The sequence below is a fragment of the Rhipicephalus sanguineus genome, chromosome 2 (assembly GCF_013339695.2).
Source record: "Rhipicephalus sanguineus isolate Rsan-2018 chromosome 2, BIME_Rsan_1.4, whole genome shotgun sequence".
Classification (NCBI taxonomy): domain Eukaryota; kingdom Metazoa; phylum Arthropoda; class Arachnida; order Ixodida; family Ixodidae; genus Rhipicephalus; species Rhipicephalus sanguineus.
Window position 1 is genome coordinate 1,515,020 of NC_051177.1, and position 16,924 is coordinate 1,531,943.

Genomic DNA, 16,924 nt, shown 5'->3' on the forward strand with positions numbered 1-16,924 from the left:
CCTGCGGTAGCGAATAATACAAGTCTTTAACGTCAATTGAAGAGGCTAGGTACCCTTTGTCCGAGTTAGTTTTTAAGAAGTCAATGACTTCTGTCGAGTTTTTTACCAGGAAAGGATCGTCAACATTTAAAATGGCTAGCTTTTCTTGCAAAAAGTGGGCCACAACTTTTTGCCAGGTGCCCCTTTCTGATACTATTACCCTGAGCGGCATTTCAGGTTTGTGGGTTTTTATGCTGAAAAAGACATCCAACGAAAGCTTTTTTGCTTTTGTGATGCTTCGATGCAGTTTGTCTAACTTCATATCTTGGCACAGTTTGCAAGCTGCCCTTTTCACCTTTTCAAGAGACGTGCTATCTTTCTTTAAGAAAAGCGAACCCATGGCGGCAGACATTTTTGATTCAAAGTCTTGCTTTTTCAACACAACGAAATATCCCTGTTTGTCAGCTACGAGTAACGACAGCGTATTCTCTTTAAGGTGGGCAATACTTTCTTTGACACTAAACTTACTATTCGCAGGCTTGTGGTGCATGAGAATGTCAACTCCGTCTGCAACACACCTGTCCTTTTCCGTGTCGGGGGCTAAGTTCGAAACCTGTCTCACCAGTGACAGAAGATCTGGCTTCTTCATCTGGGGTTCCACGGCGAATTTGGGTCCCAAGTCCAGAACTCGGGAAACACTTTCTGGAAGATGCACATCGCCGATGACTTGAACCGTGGTCGTGGGGCCTGGCCCTTTCTTTGTCAGTAACCCTCTGAGATGTGGCAGTAAAGCACTGCCACAGAAAATCCGTCATCCGGTTCACGATACTGATGTATCGAGTCCACATATTGGTGGCACCCACAGTGTCGAGGACCGAGTGAAGGCTGAGGAACAGATGTTCCCTGAAGAGACGCGCTTGTCGCTCCCATTCCGACCGAAGAATCTTGCAAATCCGTATGCCATGGCCTCGAGAAGGCAGATTGCCAGAAAAGAGCGCGATGACTTCCGGTGCGAGTACTTTGCGACGAATGCAAAAACTGAAAGATCTGGCACGGCAGGTAGCCACAGCAATAAACGATACGATACGGCTGGGTTCCGCTTGACCACATTGAAAAGAGCCCGATGTACTAGATGTATAGTTTACTAAGGTTGAGCGTTGGGCTAGTTGGTGCAGCATAATCCAAAGGTTTCACAGCGCATACAACGAGGACGAGCAAAGAAGAGACACACACAGCGCTGAACTTACAACTGGCTTTTTATTTTCCTGCCACGGCAATATATATGCGCATTTTTACAGGAAAAAAGAGAGCAGACGAGGTATACAAAATCAGTCAAAGGAACAGCAACCCATTATAGATATCACATGTTTTGAGGTAAAAATTCACTTTCCTTGCTCGAAAGAGCAAGCGACGCAACACTGATACACTTTTCACCACGTTTCAAAATTTCCTGGGCTTCTTTGATTTCGCGCGCTATCCTATTTTTGTTTCTCGCGAGCACACGTGTGTAATCGAAAAGAGGCCGGCACCCACAATCCCGACAATGAATTCCTAAATGCCCACTGATAGCCCTGTCTACATTGTACCGGTGTTCCTTAAGACGTTCATTAAGGCACCTTCCGGTCTGCCCGACATATTCACTGTGACAAGATAGCGGAATACAATACACGACGCTATCTTCACACGGGACGAACCTATCTTTATGCTTTGTGGTGCACATTGCGAATCCGGCACTCAGCAGCATCGTATTAACTTGATGCGATGTGCACGTGATGTCACAAAACTCAAACCTGGCGGAAGCTCTAGAAAATGACCAGCTTTCAGTTGCGGTTTGCATGCTGACATAAAACTTGTTTTTGCTACATCGCGTTGGACAAACAATCAGTTGCTGGCCATTTTACCTGCGAAAGAACTAGAACTGTCATCACACGCGCATAGTGGTGATGGTGGTGGCGGTGCATAGAAAGGGAGGGGTGCAGAGCACGTTTCGGCCTAATTAAACAGGAGAGTTTGGCGCCATGATCGCATTGTGAATGAAGTTTCCGGATGACAAAAATTGTGGCTTTCGCACTGCTCTTATGCAACATAAGTACAGGATTTATGTATTCATCAAGAAAATGAAAATGTATTGATGTAATAGACTCTTGTTTATTGTTTTCTTGATACTTTAGATAATTCGGCATTCGTTTAATTTTGATGTTTTTTCCAGTCCCGCAAAATCCGAATCAACGAGCTTTTACTGTTTTAATAGCTGTCGCGGAAGCTGTGTTTTAATAGCTGTCGCGGAAGATTTTATTGCATCGCCCATTCATTTCCCAAGTAACCTGGAACTAGTCTGGGTGGAACTTTGTGTACGTTTTAAGATGATGATTTTGGGCATATGTTACCGTCCCCCATCTTCGTGTTCAACTTTCACTGACGAATTGCATGACGCGCTTAACATGGTCACTGTACGCTTTCCCAACATTCCTATCCTTTTAGCTGGGGACTTCAACTACCCCACTATTGTGTGGAATAGCACAACGCCTTATCTTAGCCCTTTCTCGACTGAATGTAACAAGTTTTTAACGACCTGTTTGGATTTCAACCTGTCACAGCTTGTTTCTGAACCTACTCGAACTGCTTCAACTACATCAAGTATCTTAAATCTCGTTCTAACTGACGTACTGCATCTTATTTCTTCAGTCATGCATCTACCTGGTCTCAGTGATCATTCCTTGCTCCATTTTGATGTTGAAATTCCAGTATGTAAACACATTAATCAGGTAAAACACATTAGGAACTATAAACGGGCAGACTTCAATGCGATTAACCATGAACTAGGTTTTTTTCTATATGAATACTTGCCGGAGTTTTCACTGCGTTCTGTCGACGCTAATTGGGAATTGTTTAAGGACACCATTGAATGTCTTACTAATGTTTTTGTGCCGCTTAAGTCTTTGAGGTGTGACAGAGAATCGCCTTGGTTTAATAAATTTTTGAAGAGACTGTCAAACAAGAAGAAATGTTTGTTTCGCTCGGCAAAGGTGTTAAATTCTAAGGTGTGCTAAGAATCCTACTTTCTCGTGGCCGCTGAGTACAAAGCTGCGTTAAAAAACGCCAAGGACACATTCTTCAACCAAACTTTGCCTGCTATGCTGATTAACAATCCTAAACAATTCTGGAACGTCATAAATAAGAAGGACACCACCTCATTGCTACTTACATCCCCTGATGGAGTTTCATTCCCATCAAACGAATGTGCTTCTGTGCTCAACAATGCGTTTGCGGCAGCTTTTTCTAACGATGTTTCTTGTGTTAACAGCGACTACCCTGTTTTTGATGCTCCTCGCATGGACCCAATTGTTTTTGACGCACCGGGCATTCAGAGCATAGTAGAAAATCTTAAACTTTCCTCTTCATGTGGCGTTGACAACATTAACTCTAAATTTTTGATTAATACCAAGTCGTACTGTTCCACAATCCTTACTAAATTGTTTGAACAATCACTTGAAAGAGGTTGTATTCCCAGTGATTGGAAAGTAGGGAGGGTCATTCATCTGCACAAGTCTGGAAATAAACATTGCCCTGACAACTTTCGACCCATTTCCCTCACCAGTATACCGTGTAAAATCACGGAGCACGTCATATACTCTCATCTTGTCTCTTTTTTAGAATCTAATAACTTCTTCAGCACAGCCCAGCACAGATTCAGTAAGTCACTTTCATGCGAAACCCAGCTCATATGTTTCACACATGACCTTCACTGCATCCTCGATCACGGACCTCAGGCAGACTGCATATATTTAGATTTTTCAAAAGCGTTCGACAAAGTCTCACATGGGCTGCTATTTCTTAAATTATGTAATCTTAACATTGACCCTAATGTACTTGCATGGTTGATCTGCTTTCTTTCAAGCCGTTCTCAATTCTTAACAGCCAATAACATTGATTCACATCCCTTACCGGTCCGTTCTGGCGTGCCGCAGGGGTCCGTTCTCGGGCCCCTTCTCTTTCTTATCTATATAAATGATTTACCAACTAACATTTCGTCTTCAGTAAATCTTTTTTCTGATGATTGTGTTATTTACCGCGAAATTAACGACAATAATGACGTCTCTTGCCTTCAATCCGACATTAACAAGGTTCTGGATTGGTGTAACACTTGGAGTATGAAACTAAACATTAATAAGTGCAAGCACATGCGCATTTCTCGCAATTCCAATGAACCTCCTACTTACCACATTAACAATGTTACTCTTGAAACTGTGTTCTCTTATAAGTACCTCGGTGTTCACATTTCTTCTAACCTGTCCTGGAAAACTCACATCGATTATATCATAAATAACGCCAATCGCATGCTTGGTATCTTCGCAGGAACTTTTCTCATTCATCCAGTTCAATGAAATTACTGCTTTATAAAACACTGGTTCGCTCGAAATTAGAGTACTCTGCATCAGTCTGGAGCCCTGGCATCGATTCACTCATTTCAGACTTGCAAGCTGTGCAAAACCATGCCTGTCGTTTCATACTCTCTAACTATCACCGAACAAGTAGCGTAACCGCCATGAAATTGAGTTTGTCCTTCCCTCCTCTCTCTCATTGCAGGTCTGTAGCTTCATTATGTCTTTTTCATCAAATTTACTACAACAACTATCTGAAAAACAAATTACTCACAAGGCCCTCGTACATATCAGCTCGCATTGATCACTGCAATAAAGTTGGGATTCCATCTTGTCACACTAAATGTTTTCATGACTCCTTCGTACCCAGAACTTGTGTCAGTTGGAATGCCCTTCCCCATGACATTGCTGGCATAGCAGATACTAATACGTTTCGTAAAACAATTGCTATCTTGTGAATATATTTATGCTTGTTACTCTTTGTATAATTTTTTTTTCTCATTATCAAAATTGTTCTCGTGTATTCCCGCTGCTATTTTCCCTTGTCTTGTTGTGAGTTTTCGCCAGCCACTTTGTAATTTTACTTTTTTTGTTCCTTTATGATTTGCTGTTTATTGTATTCTTTATGTATCCCCGCTCCCCTCTGTAATGCCTTCGGGCCCTGAGGGTACAATAAATAAATAAATAAATAAATAAATAGATAAATAAACCCTTTGCGGTCCAATGTCGGGCCCTGCCCGACAGCGCAACACGCATACAGAGGTCCGTGGCCGGGCACTGCTCGACAAGTTCGTTTGCGGTTGACTCATGAGCGCGTTATGCACCATCCGTAAAAGAGTAATTCAACTTCTTTTACATGAGGCTTGAATCTTTTAGATTTGGACCAGAATGAACGGAAGGGGAAAAAAGGTTTCGGACCGCAAAGGGTTAATCCACAACAATGCAATAGGCCCAGCCACCGTCTGTGTGTATGTTCTTCTGAGTGGTCACAATAACAACAAGCCGCCCTCTTAATACGTCACTACTGCCTTTGGCACTGGGGGGGATACTCCAGCCTGCCACAGTTTGACGAGACAAGCGACAAGTACCCAGCTTACCGAGTTTGACTGGAGGCCTTCTTTGAAGGCAATGGCATCGAGGAGAAGTGGGCCCTGTTGCTTGCAGCTACACAGAATCAACAGTCCTAGCAGACGTAGTTGTTGCCCGAAACAGGTCCACGACATGCGCTCTTGCTCACTTGGCCAGTGTGAAAACAGACATGACAACTTGCTCGTATTGATTGGGTTAGAGACTGGCTGTGTTCGTATAGAATACTAGATGTTGGATCGCACAGCAAGACGGACTGCGGTGTTGTTTCCTTAACTGCCTATTCGATATTATCATTAACTACCCGCCACGGTGGTCCAGTGGTTAAGGTGCTCGACTGCTCACCCGCAGGTCGCGGGATCGAATCCTGGCCGTGGTGGCCGCATTTTCAGTGGAGGCGAGAATGCTCGAGGCCCACGTACTTATATTTAGGTGCACGGTCAAGAACCCCAGGTGGTCGAAATTTCCGGAACCCTCCACTACGGGTGTCTCTCATAATCATATCGGGGTTTTGGGACACTAAACCTCAACAATTATTATATATAGATATTATTAACCGACACACATGGCCTAAGCCATACGTGCCGAACGAACGCTTCTCATGGGCACCTTATCCGTGCTTGTCTTTCGCCGTGTACTGTTTTCACAGCTGCGCACAAGAGCCCAGCGTCTCACTGTGAAAGGAAAGTGAGCTCGTGCACACAGTGAGACGGCACTCTCCAGTCGGTCATTTATCAAAGGGCTTTCAATACAATGAGATCAATCTGCTTCACATGACAACCAGTCGTAGCGAATGTGACTATAAAATAGATAAATCAAATATTACAAATTACAGTCGAACCCGGGTATATCGAACTCGCCAAAAAACGTTTATTAGTTCGATATATGGCATAATTCGATACAGGCCTGCTATAGGATTTGACACAAAGGCGCATAACAATAAGAAAAGTACTTTATTAATATGGTGGCTTACTTGCGTGCCCTACTTTGGAACAAAATAGACCTGGATTTTCTTCCGTGTCAACGACTTTGCTGCCTGCGACAGCACGCACGCCTCCACGTTGTCCAACGAGTCGGAGCAGCTGAGGCTGCAACCTTCCACATTCACGCAATAGCACCGGACCAACGCAAGTGCACTAATCACTTCGGAGGATGTAGGCAATGGGCCATCGTCAATTTCCTTATCGCTGTCGCTTTGGCTCGTGGTCGGCACGACGTCTGCAACGTAGTCCTCATCTTGTAGCTGACCCATGATGGCGACATCATCGTCCGCACTGACGAACTCGTCGAATGTCGATCCGTCGATAGCTCCCGGGAACTCTGCCAGCTCGCTCCAAACTTCGGCGGAAACGCCTGCGGTGTCTTCAGTGCTGTCATCGGAATTTGGGGTGTCATCACCAGGCATGCGCAAGCCGGCATGCCTAAAGCAGTTCTGGATCGTCTCCTTCGTGACATCTGCCCACGATCTACTCAACATAGAAAGAGCTCGACCCGATTTATGATTTCGAGTTTCGCGGCGAACGGCAAATTCTGCCTCTTTGCACAAGCCATGACGACAGCGCGCCAATAAAGTTCACAGAGCACCAACAGGCAACACCACCAGCACAGACCACGCTGACTGAGGACTCGAGGAAAACAGGCAGCAACAGGCACACAAGCATAAAGGAAGGAAAAATGGCGCTCACTTCTACCGCCTCCGCGCCTCGGAGAAAGCACGACGGCCTCTGATTGGCTGTAAGCGCTGCGAGCGGGCCAGGATGATTTCTTGCAGGGGGGTGTTCGCCCGTGCACAACCGGGTCTAAACCACTTTTTCTAGGGTGGCGCCGGCAGTTTTCCCCGCCACCGCGAGGGAAAGCCAACTTGCTGGGGCACTTTTGAGGCACATGGAGTTTGATATATCGGTTGTCGTTGCTATTTTCGTTCGATGTAACAGTAACTTTTGCTATATATTCTCAATGTAAATTTACCGTGTTTAGAAATTGTTCGATATACGGGATAATTTGATATAAACGGGTTCGATATAGTCGGGCTCGACTGTACAAAATAAACCAATTAGTGGCTGTGAATCGCACACCTATGAAACAAACAACGACCAAGCCTCGAGGGTCAACCTATCCCTCAGCCAGCACTCCCACAGTCGTACACCCCAGAGCAGAAAAATTAGAGCAGACATAAAAACTATATAAATAAACGAGGCCCAGTCACGAGGTGATGCCTCTGGACTTTGAGGCTGCGGAAGGTTGTGCGTGCCACTCGAGGCTGTGGGCCCCGACAAGACACCATGACTGACAGCCGGCACGGCCAAAACGCGCGCACACCTTCCAGAGTGGCCCCCCTCATATCCATCTCGCTTGGGCTGTCAGGCGAGCACAAGCAAGGCTTGAGTCCCGCCAATGTTAGGCCATTGGGAACCCCGTATTGAACATTTGCAGATGGGGTGGCAGCGAAGTGACGGTATAATTTACGACCAGCTGCCACCGATACTGCCAGGAGGGGAGGGATGCGGAGATCTTCCAACCAAAAATGGTGTTGTGCAGATGCTCAAAATCCCACGAGGCACAAGAGATGTTCTGAAGGAAAGAAGGTGACTCTTAAGGGCTCGTTTTTCTTTGTTAGACACAATATTAATGAGAACTAACAGACGATAACACCAAGGAAAGTATAGGGGGTGATATCTGTAGTATTTCGAATATAAATATGAAGAAAGTTAAGTGGACGAAAAGATAACATGCCGCCGGCAGGGACCGAACCGGCAACCTTCGAATAGCGGGTCCGATGCTCTACCACTGAGCTACGGCGGCGGTCATCCTCCCGTCCACTTTATGGGGTATATATGTTCATTTAAACCTAGGAGTGTTAGTTAGCACCAATCACAGCCATGGCGGCAAGTGTGGAACACTCTTTTTTTCTGCCCGTTGGCGTCACGTAGCACGTGATCTTTTTACGAGCTTAAAGCTGACCAATAATCCCGCACATACTACCTGAAGGCATCAAGTCTGCCAGAACGAGACCCTCGCTATGAGTGAAGGAAGGAAGGCGACTCTTAAGGGCTCGTTTTTCTTTGTTAGACACATTATTAATGAGAACTAACAGACAATAACGCCAAGGAAAGTATAGGGGGTGTTATTTGTAGTATTTCAAATATAAACATAAAGAAAGTAAAGTGGACGAAAAGATAACTTGCCGCCGGCAGGGACTGGCGGCAAGTTATCTTTTCGTCCACTTTACTTTCTTCATATTTATATTCGAAATACTACAAATAACACCCCCTATACTTTCCTTGGCGTTATTGTCTATTAGTTCTCATTAACAGATGTTCTGACTGTTTTGTCTCCAGTGCATCCCATCGATCTTGCTTAATCCGACATTGTGGGATTGCATGCGCATCCCATTATTTCAATCGCTTCACAAAACATTTGCACGCGCAGCGGTGAGAGGGGTTACACAGGAGAGGGCTCTGTGCCGCTCCCGTAGCCCCTTCCCTACCCTTTTCTGGAGAGACTCTTTCTGGAACACAAAGAATGGGCATTGCTTTCCTTCCACTTGAGAAGCCGTGGCAGATACAGCTCAGTCGAGTCGGGAGCCATCCAGCCGCCATCACCCCTGGCGCTCCCCCAACCTTTGTGTGCGACTTATCGCCTCAGGGTCCAGTGCAAAGCCACGAGAGGTGAGTACAAGCGCTCTCTCTCGTGTGCTTGTTATTTGTGCCTTCCTGTTGCCGTGCGGAACTGCTCCGCTGCTTTGGAATTTTATATATTGCTGCATGTGGTGGTGTTCTGGCGCAATAAACTGTCAGACAAAGAACGCGTCTCTGTTTCCACTGGCCTGAAACCACCGCAGTTGTGACTCAACATGAACCATGGGCTAGGGGTCCAGCTCTGGCTGATAGGCTGCTGTGTAGTGCTAGCGAGTGAGAGCCACTCCATAGCGCGTGGTGCGACCCAAAGACAGGACTGTGTGTTGTGGGGCCTGAAAAGATGAGCCGCTCTCGGAACACACGGAGACGGTAGACGCCGTCGGGCAAACCAACATGTGTACATTTATTCAACACTTTTACATACGACGAGCTCGCCTGCCGAATCTGATACACAACTAGTAACACGCTAAGTAACCTTATACAATGCCAATACAATACACAGAAAACATAACACACACAATGTACCGCGAATGCGGCGTCACCGACGTTCGACTCGCCACAAGGGGTCCACGGGAAACATGTCGTGATATCATCCCCATGGACCCAGGAGACATTCACCTGCACACGCCGCCAAATCCAGAGAGACTCGCTGCTGTTTTCTGTACGCCGTTCCATCCTTGCCGACACGGCAGCACCACCACGCGATCACAGTGCCACCTCTCGTTCGGCGGCTGTTAAACGTAACTGTGGCTGATCCGCAAGACGCATGTGCCATGAGGCACAAACAACTTTACAGGGGGTGATGCACCCACACAGTGTTATACAATAATAACCTCTATAATGTCTACACTGAAACCTCCTTATAACCAAGTTACATATGAGACGAAAGTGTCTTCATTATAGACATACATTCATTGCATTGTATCAAGACTATTCTTGATTTATAATTAATTTTGTGGAGGTTTGAGCATTGTTGCCTACATTGTAGCTATATTTGCGATTGTTATTTTTGGATGCAGGAGGTGAATGAGGTGGTACAGAAGATGTCGGGCACGCGACCACTGCGCCTCTGGGAAGGCAGCAGCAGCAGCAGCAGCAGCAGTGCCCTGGGTGGAGGCCAGCTGCTGTTCTCATTGCAACTGCGACTACGGGGCATCCGGCTTACAGCCACCACACCCACGGCCAGTGCGGTGCGCCTCGAGACAGGCACTCTCGACCTGCAGCTCTCCAACCGGGTGCAGAATGCCTCACGTGCTGTGACAGCCATGAAGCTGTTTGGCAAAGGACAGGTGGACCTCAGCTTGGCTCTGGGTCAGCTGGTCAAGGTATGCCCTGCTCCTTGGAATGCTTTTGACAATTTTGTACACACGCATGGAACCGGTCAAGCAAATCCTAAGGATCATTAGCAGACCAATTTAACACTTTTGTGACTGTGCCTATTCCCATTGATGGTGCATTATCGACCAAAACAAATGCAAATTATGGCGCTCTCCAAGCACTTCTCGACAGCTAACACCATCCAAAGGGTATAAGAGGAAGTATTTTATCGGTTTCACTCTTGAGTTTCTCTTTTCTTCCGCGGGGGGAATTTTTAAAACTCCTTCACAGTCGGGGAGGCAAGCACTTGTGGCTTCAGTTATGCGGTCGACGTTGCTTGTGAATGCTCCATGGGCACAGCGAATTTCGACGAATTCCGATAAATCTGAGTGGGAATCTCTGGATGATGATAGCAGCGCAGACTCGGAAGATGACTTGGATATGGACGGCAAAAATGCATCCAACTGCCCCGGAACATCAGCAGGTATCCACAGGTACGTTTCGCTCTCTCCTCGGGACGTTTTATTGCTGCCTCGCATCAGTGTAATCATATCCGCCGTGTTCTAAAGGTCACAGCTCTTATCTGCAGCGTGTCAACTTTGTTTGGGTGAGACCACTTGGTGCTTGCTGCTCAAGGATTAGAGACAGTCCACAGTGGACGTTGGCCTAGCGCTCTTGGAGTGCCACACGGCGGTTCGTCATTTGTTTTTTCGTGTTGTTTTTCACCGCTGAAGTCTTCAGAGAGATGTGCAAGTTCGTTCTGGTGTACATCCAAGTCCCGCACTTGCATTGTTATTGGAGTCAACGACACATATTTCATCTTGAGATAACAGAGAGCTGAGCTAGTTCGTAAGTATTCATGTTAAAGAGACAGGGCATGCAAACATGGACACAAGAGAGACACACACAAACGCCGACTAACAACTGGAAAGGTGCACAACGGCAGAAAATAAAGAAGGCACGAAAACTTATCACAGCACAGGGAGACCTCAGAGATAGGGAAAACTAAGCATAGATGATGGTGTGAAATGAATTGCTTCCAATAAAATATTCTTAATTAATATGACAAACTTATCAACGCAAGAAAATAAAGATTTTTCTACATGCCGAAGTTGTTACTGCAGCCAGTACCCCACTAGCTAACTGATGTCACATTGCGCCCAGCAATAGGATCGATCGAGAAGAAACAGAATCTGGCTTTTGTCTTGGAGTCGTGTTAGGGGAATGCATTAGGGACTCTTTAGCATTGAGGCACTGTTGTATGTCTCCGGTTATTCTCTCCGGTTATGACAGACCCACTCAGCTTTTACATGACAGTCTGTTGTAACAGTGAATAATAGGACATGTTTACTAGCGAAAAAGACGAGGACGAGAAGAAGGAATACAGGACAACGCTAGCGTTGTCCTGTATTCTTTCTTCTCGTCCTCGTCTTTTTCGCTAGTAAACATGTCCTATTATTCACGTTACCAACTAGCCCAACTTTCCGCCTTAAATGTTGTAACAGTACTTCGATTTTACATACTCCCTTTACAACAGACCAATATCCTCTTCACTATGAAGGTCTGGTGTAATGAGGTTATACTGTATTAGGATCAGATGGGATTTTAACCTGTGCCGTCTGCGTGGCACTCGGGTCTTCCACCACGGTGCCACACTGGGGCTTGTAACTCCTTCACAAAAATACTCTATACATGCGTCATGTTGGGTAAGGAAATATACCGTGGCAGAAGAGTAAAATTATTTTACCATCTCCCACTAAAGGGAACCATGTGGGGATGCGAAGGAGTGCATGGGTCGTCTTAAAGTTCCGTTCATCACGGGCACCTTGCCCGATCTTAACGCGTCCTTGCATGTGGAGCACACCATGAATTCACTGTAGTTGCTGTTGCTGTTACTCGTCCTGAACTCTTGTTGGAGCACGCCACACGGGTTCATTAGCGCATCTGCAGAATCTCGTTCGCCGATGCCATCACATGATTGCTTAGAGAGTGTAAGGGGGAGAGGCCACAGCGTCTTACCCAGCCCCTTACACAGGCCCGAACGCTCTAGCGCGTGCCAGCACACGTGGTTTTGTCTGCGTTACGCCAAGCTAAGACAGTATACGGCAGCCCGGGCCCCTAAAGTGCTCTGCACGTATCATCATCAAGGCGGTCGAAGAACAAAACGAAGAAGACTTCTCCTTGGCGTGAGCGCACGCTCAATATGTTACAGATGGCTATGGCAGGTTTTAAAAAGCGGACGGTCGCCAATGGAACTATGGACAAAGCCCAGCGCAAAAGCTGCTTCGCATCTAATAACAACTAGTCATCACACAATGCTAGTAAAGTAAAGAGTGTGTGGTTTATTGCTTCCCACCAGTGTTGTAGAGTTGTCACTCCAGAATTGGAATGACTCCGGAATCATTCCACATTTTTTGCGACCCCGGAATGGAATGGGACAACGCTTGGAGGAATGGAATGGAAATGAAATTAATCGCCTTTTGCGCGGAAAGGAATGGGAATGGAATTACGTCTTTTTCCGAAAATAGAGCACGTTTTCGTCTACGTGCTGTTTTTCAAACTTCAAACATTAGTAAGTCAGAGCCTCGAATTTAACAATAAAGCAGTATTTTTAAAATGGCCTGGCTTATTACAGGCATGGTACATTTATAAGCAACACGCCTACTGTAAACCGAGGCATGAGTTAGTGTACAAACAAATTCATTATCCCAGGAGATACTGAATGGAGAAACAAATTACCCCTGCGCATTGGTTTCCATTGATACCCCCACACGAAAGTGGCGAATACTCTATGCACAGCCTGATCTTTATCTCACGAGCAGTTTAGTACCTGACTCACATAAATGACCTTTGCGACAAGGAAGACATTGCATACCTGCACGACCGCTCCAGACGCGTGGCAAAACTGCTTAGTCTTCTTGAATACTACTTTTGTCAGCATAAAAATACGCTATGTCGTCATTTTAGCATTAATACATTTAGGCCTAAACAATTTAAGACATCACCATTTGTTCAAATATGCTGAACATGCAAATACTATAAGTAGCGGGAGAACTGCCCCTGAGGCTTTCATGTTTTTCGCCCAGGTTGGTGATAAGTCTTCTGTACGTAATAACAGTTTAACTTTGATAGTGCTACCAAGTCCACATTTTCTTGTTATGCTTCGCGAATGTGCAGATGTTATTCGTACATTGCTGTTAATGTCTGGCGACGTTGAGTTGAACCCGGGGCCTAACACTGAGGCAAACTCTACTGATCAAATGTTGAAAAAGATCTTGAAAGAACAGACCAAAACTAATGAAACGCTGAAAGATTTAACGTGCAATCATAAACACGTTGAAACAACAGTTGAGGGCATTAAACAAAGAATTGAAACCATGGAAAAAGTACTTGGACGTTTGAATCACTTGGAACATAAGCTCGCAGAATGCGACCAAGCCTGTCAGAATACAAATAAAATTCTTCTGAGTCTTGGAGCTAAAGTTGACGACTTAGGAAATCGGAGCCGACGTAATAACCTCATAATATATGGTGTCAGTGAAGAACCCAATGAAGACAATCGATCGCTGGAGGACAAAGTAAAGAAAACTGTATTTAAAGATTTACTTGATTTAGAGGTCAGGACAATAGAGAGAATCTACAGAATTGGTGCTAAACGAATCTACAGAATTGGTGCTAAACGTGGCCAAAGCCCACGCCCCGTAATACTAAGAGTATTCGACTTCTCTGAAAAGTCTAACATTTTATCACATTGTTTTAAAAAGGCAACACAAATTTCCATTCGCGAAGACTTCTCGCTGAGAATAAGAGAACTGCGGTCCAAGCTGTGGCACTCAGCTGAAGGTGATAAGGCAACAGGCTGTAAAGTGTCACTAGTATATGATAAACTAAAATTCGACGGAAAAACTTTTGTTTGGGATGCACAGCCGGACCGCAGGGTCGAACTTCCTCGTTCTCTGCGTAAGTTGCCCAAAGTGCAGGATAGCCAAACCAAAGCCTGACAAATGAATCTAAAGTCACTTAGAGTGATATCACTAAATGCTCGTAGCGTACTGAATAAACTGCACCTTTTTAACACAATTTTCCTGTCCTATCATCCATACGCTGTAGTTACAACTGAAACCTTGTTACACGAAGACGTTCAGGACACTGAAGTAATCCCTCCGGCCTATAAATTGATTCGCAAAGACAGAACATCTCGTGGTGGTGGAGTTGCCATAGCTATAAAGAACAACATACCCTACGAAGTACTTGATGAGATCCCTGATCATGAAAGTATTTGGTGCAGAACAACATTACACTGCAAACGCATCACCTTAGGTGAAATTTACCGGGCTCCAAGCTCTCCACCAGAATATTTAGAAGTAGTTACTGACTACCTTGCCAAACACACTAATTCCCAAACTAACCTCATTTTAACAGGCGATTTTAACCTACCAGGCATAAATTGGGTTGACATGATGGCAGGGAATCCAGAAGTGCTGAATCTCTCTTGTTCACAGTTTTTACGAACTCATTAAGCGAGAAATCCGATACAAGATTCAGCAATTCGTCATCGTCTCTACTTGACCTTATGTTAGTAAGTCCTTCACTTGATAACTGTACAGTTAGCATTGACGAAGTAATTTCTGATCACAGGTTAATAGCCATGACTTGCCCTGTTTCTAGTGGTAAAAAGTACAATAAACCCGCTCCTACTTCTGTTAAAGACTACGCACGCGCAAATAATACTGCTATTTGTAGTGTTGCCGCCGGAGGTACCGTCTGGCGGGCCAAGAAGGGCGGCTCAGCACCGGAGCGCACGCAGTTACGTCAAGACAGGCCGGGAACGGGGAAAGGACTGAAGTTTATGAACAAAGAGATTGGTCGTACGATTTCGAACATGAAATGCCCGTTGTGTGGCGCTCTGCATCACACAATCGAAACCGAAACTGCTAAGGTGCGACACCACATCATCTCCCCCTAAAAAGGAAAGGAGTTGTACTCTGTATATGACATTATACAGTGGTAAGGCATTGAAACGTTTGTATGAAGTAACACGTTGGCACACAATCCTTGAACATGTTGTGGGAAAATGTGCAAAAATAGGTAACATCATTATACAATAGTTATCACATGTAGGAATGTATTCTTTATTAGGACAATATTTATGTGACCAGATTTGACGTAGTTTGACTAAACTTGATGTAATGGATTTTTATTTTTATTGCATGAGCCCATTTATGAACTGGTATAAGTAGTAATTAGTAACTTAGTGTCAGTCACCATTATATGTTCCCAAAAACAGGAATATGCAGTAAGTAGTATACGAAAGTAGTATAGGCCTAGTGCGCTGCAGCTTTGAACCGAACAGGCAGCGCTACCGGACGGCCGCGGCAGAAAACTTGGGATTGTCGTTTGTTGCTCCTGTGCCCGCAGTCACGGTAGAAATGCATGGCTCCTCGCCGAAAGGACGTAAAAACGTCGCAGAACTCCGGTAATTTTCCGTACTTCTGCGTGCATGGCTGGCACAAAAGCTGTAGGAACACCGTTCGGAAGCAACTAGCTTTAAAATTCTGCGGGTTACCTCAGAAGTCGGACGAAAATGAAAGACAACTCTACCGCAGCTGTGCGGGGCTGCGTAAGCAACGCCTCGAATTCCGTACATAAATGTCCCCACTCTCGTGCGGTTTTTTTTTTTTTGCCTTTTATTATTTATTTTAAATGGATACACAAGCTTACAAGGTCACAAAGAAATAGGAAGATAGCAGGCTGACAACGGCCACCTAGAGGGGCAATGTGCCTCTCTGCGTCTTCTGCTCCCACGCGTGATTTCTTTCCAGCCAGAGCGGCGAGCATGGTAGCCGGTGCGGAATCACACACATTTGCCGCGTCCTCTTCGTTGGGAACGAAAACAGTTCGGTATGGCTCAGCACACGTAGAGCACTGAAAAATCAAAAGCTCACCTCCACTCGTACGTCGTAGTCCACGGTTTTCGATTGCACTCGGCATTTCCCAATGTCGGAAGACTCCATCGCGCACATCAATTCTTCTTTCAGACCACACACTGACCACTCGCGTGCAACTTCGTACCAAGCGACCAAGAACTCCTTTTGAAACACACTTTATTGCAATTTCAATCCTACGGAAACCGCAGAACAACACACGATCGTCGCTTCTTGTCCTCACGTTCACGCGCGGGCTGGCGGCCTTGGCTAGCGATGCGCTTTCCTAGCAGACGACAACCAGTGACGAACTGATGGGCGCTTGCAGTCTCACTGTCTGTAAAGTGTGTGCGCTCGCTCGCCTGTGTGTGTGTGTGTGCGTTGTGAGCGTGTTTGTGTGTGGGGGGGGGGGATCCAAGGGACGGAAAAGAACTTGTTTCCGGCGCAAGCAGCTGTGTTTTGTCGGCTTTTTCTTTTATTTTTTTTGTTGGTTGGGCTCGCAGTTCGGTTTTCAGCAAAAAAACGGACTGAGGGGGACCTGTCTCTCTCGAATGGCTTGAGGCAAAGAGGGGACGAAGTTTTGTTGAATGCTTACGTT

The 16,924-nt window shown here is 45.6% G+C and overlaps 1 protein-coding gene and 1 non-coding gene across 3 annotated transcripts in view; one reads left to right on the top strand and one right to left on the bottom strand.

The window, feature by feature from the left end:
• Positions 1-16,924, top strand: part of LOC119382338 (transmembrane protein KIAA1109 homolog) — a 961,129-nt gene that overhangs the window by 528,163 nt on the left and 416,042 nt on the right. For both annotated transcript variants that reach the window (XM_049412180.1, XM_049412181.1), the window contains exon 26: positions 10,105-10,410. In XM_049412180.1, the coding sequence (XP_049268137.1) occupies positions 10,105-10,410 (306 nt within the window). The remainder of the gene's footprint in view (positions 1-10,104; positions 10,411-16,924) is intronic.
• On the bottom strand, positions 8,178-8,249 carry Trnaa-cgc (transfer RNA alanine (anticodon CGC)). The gene has a single exon. It is a non-coding gene; the product is annotated as a tRNA-Ala (tRNA).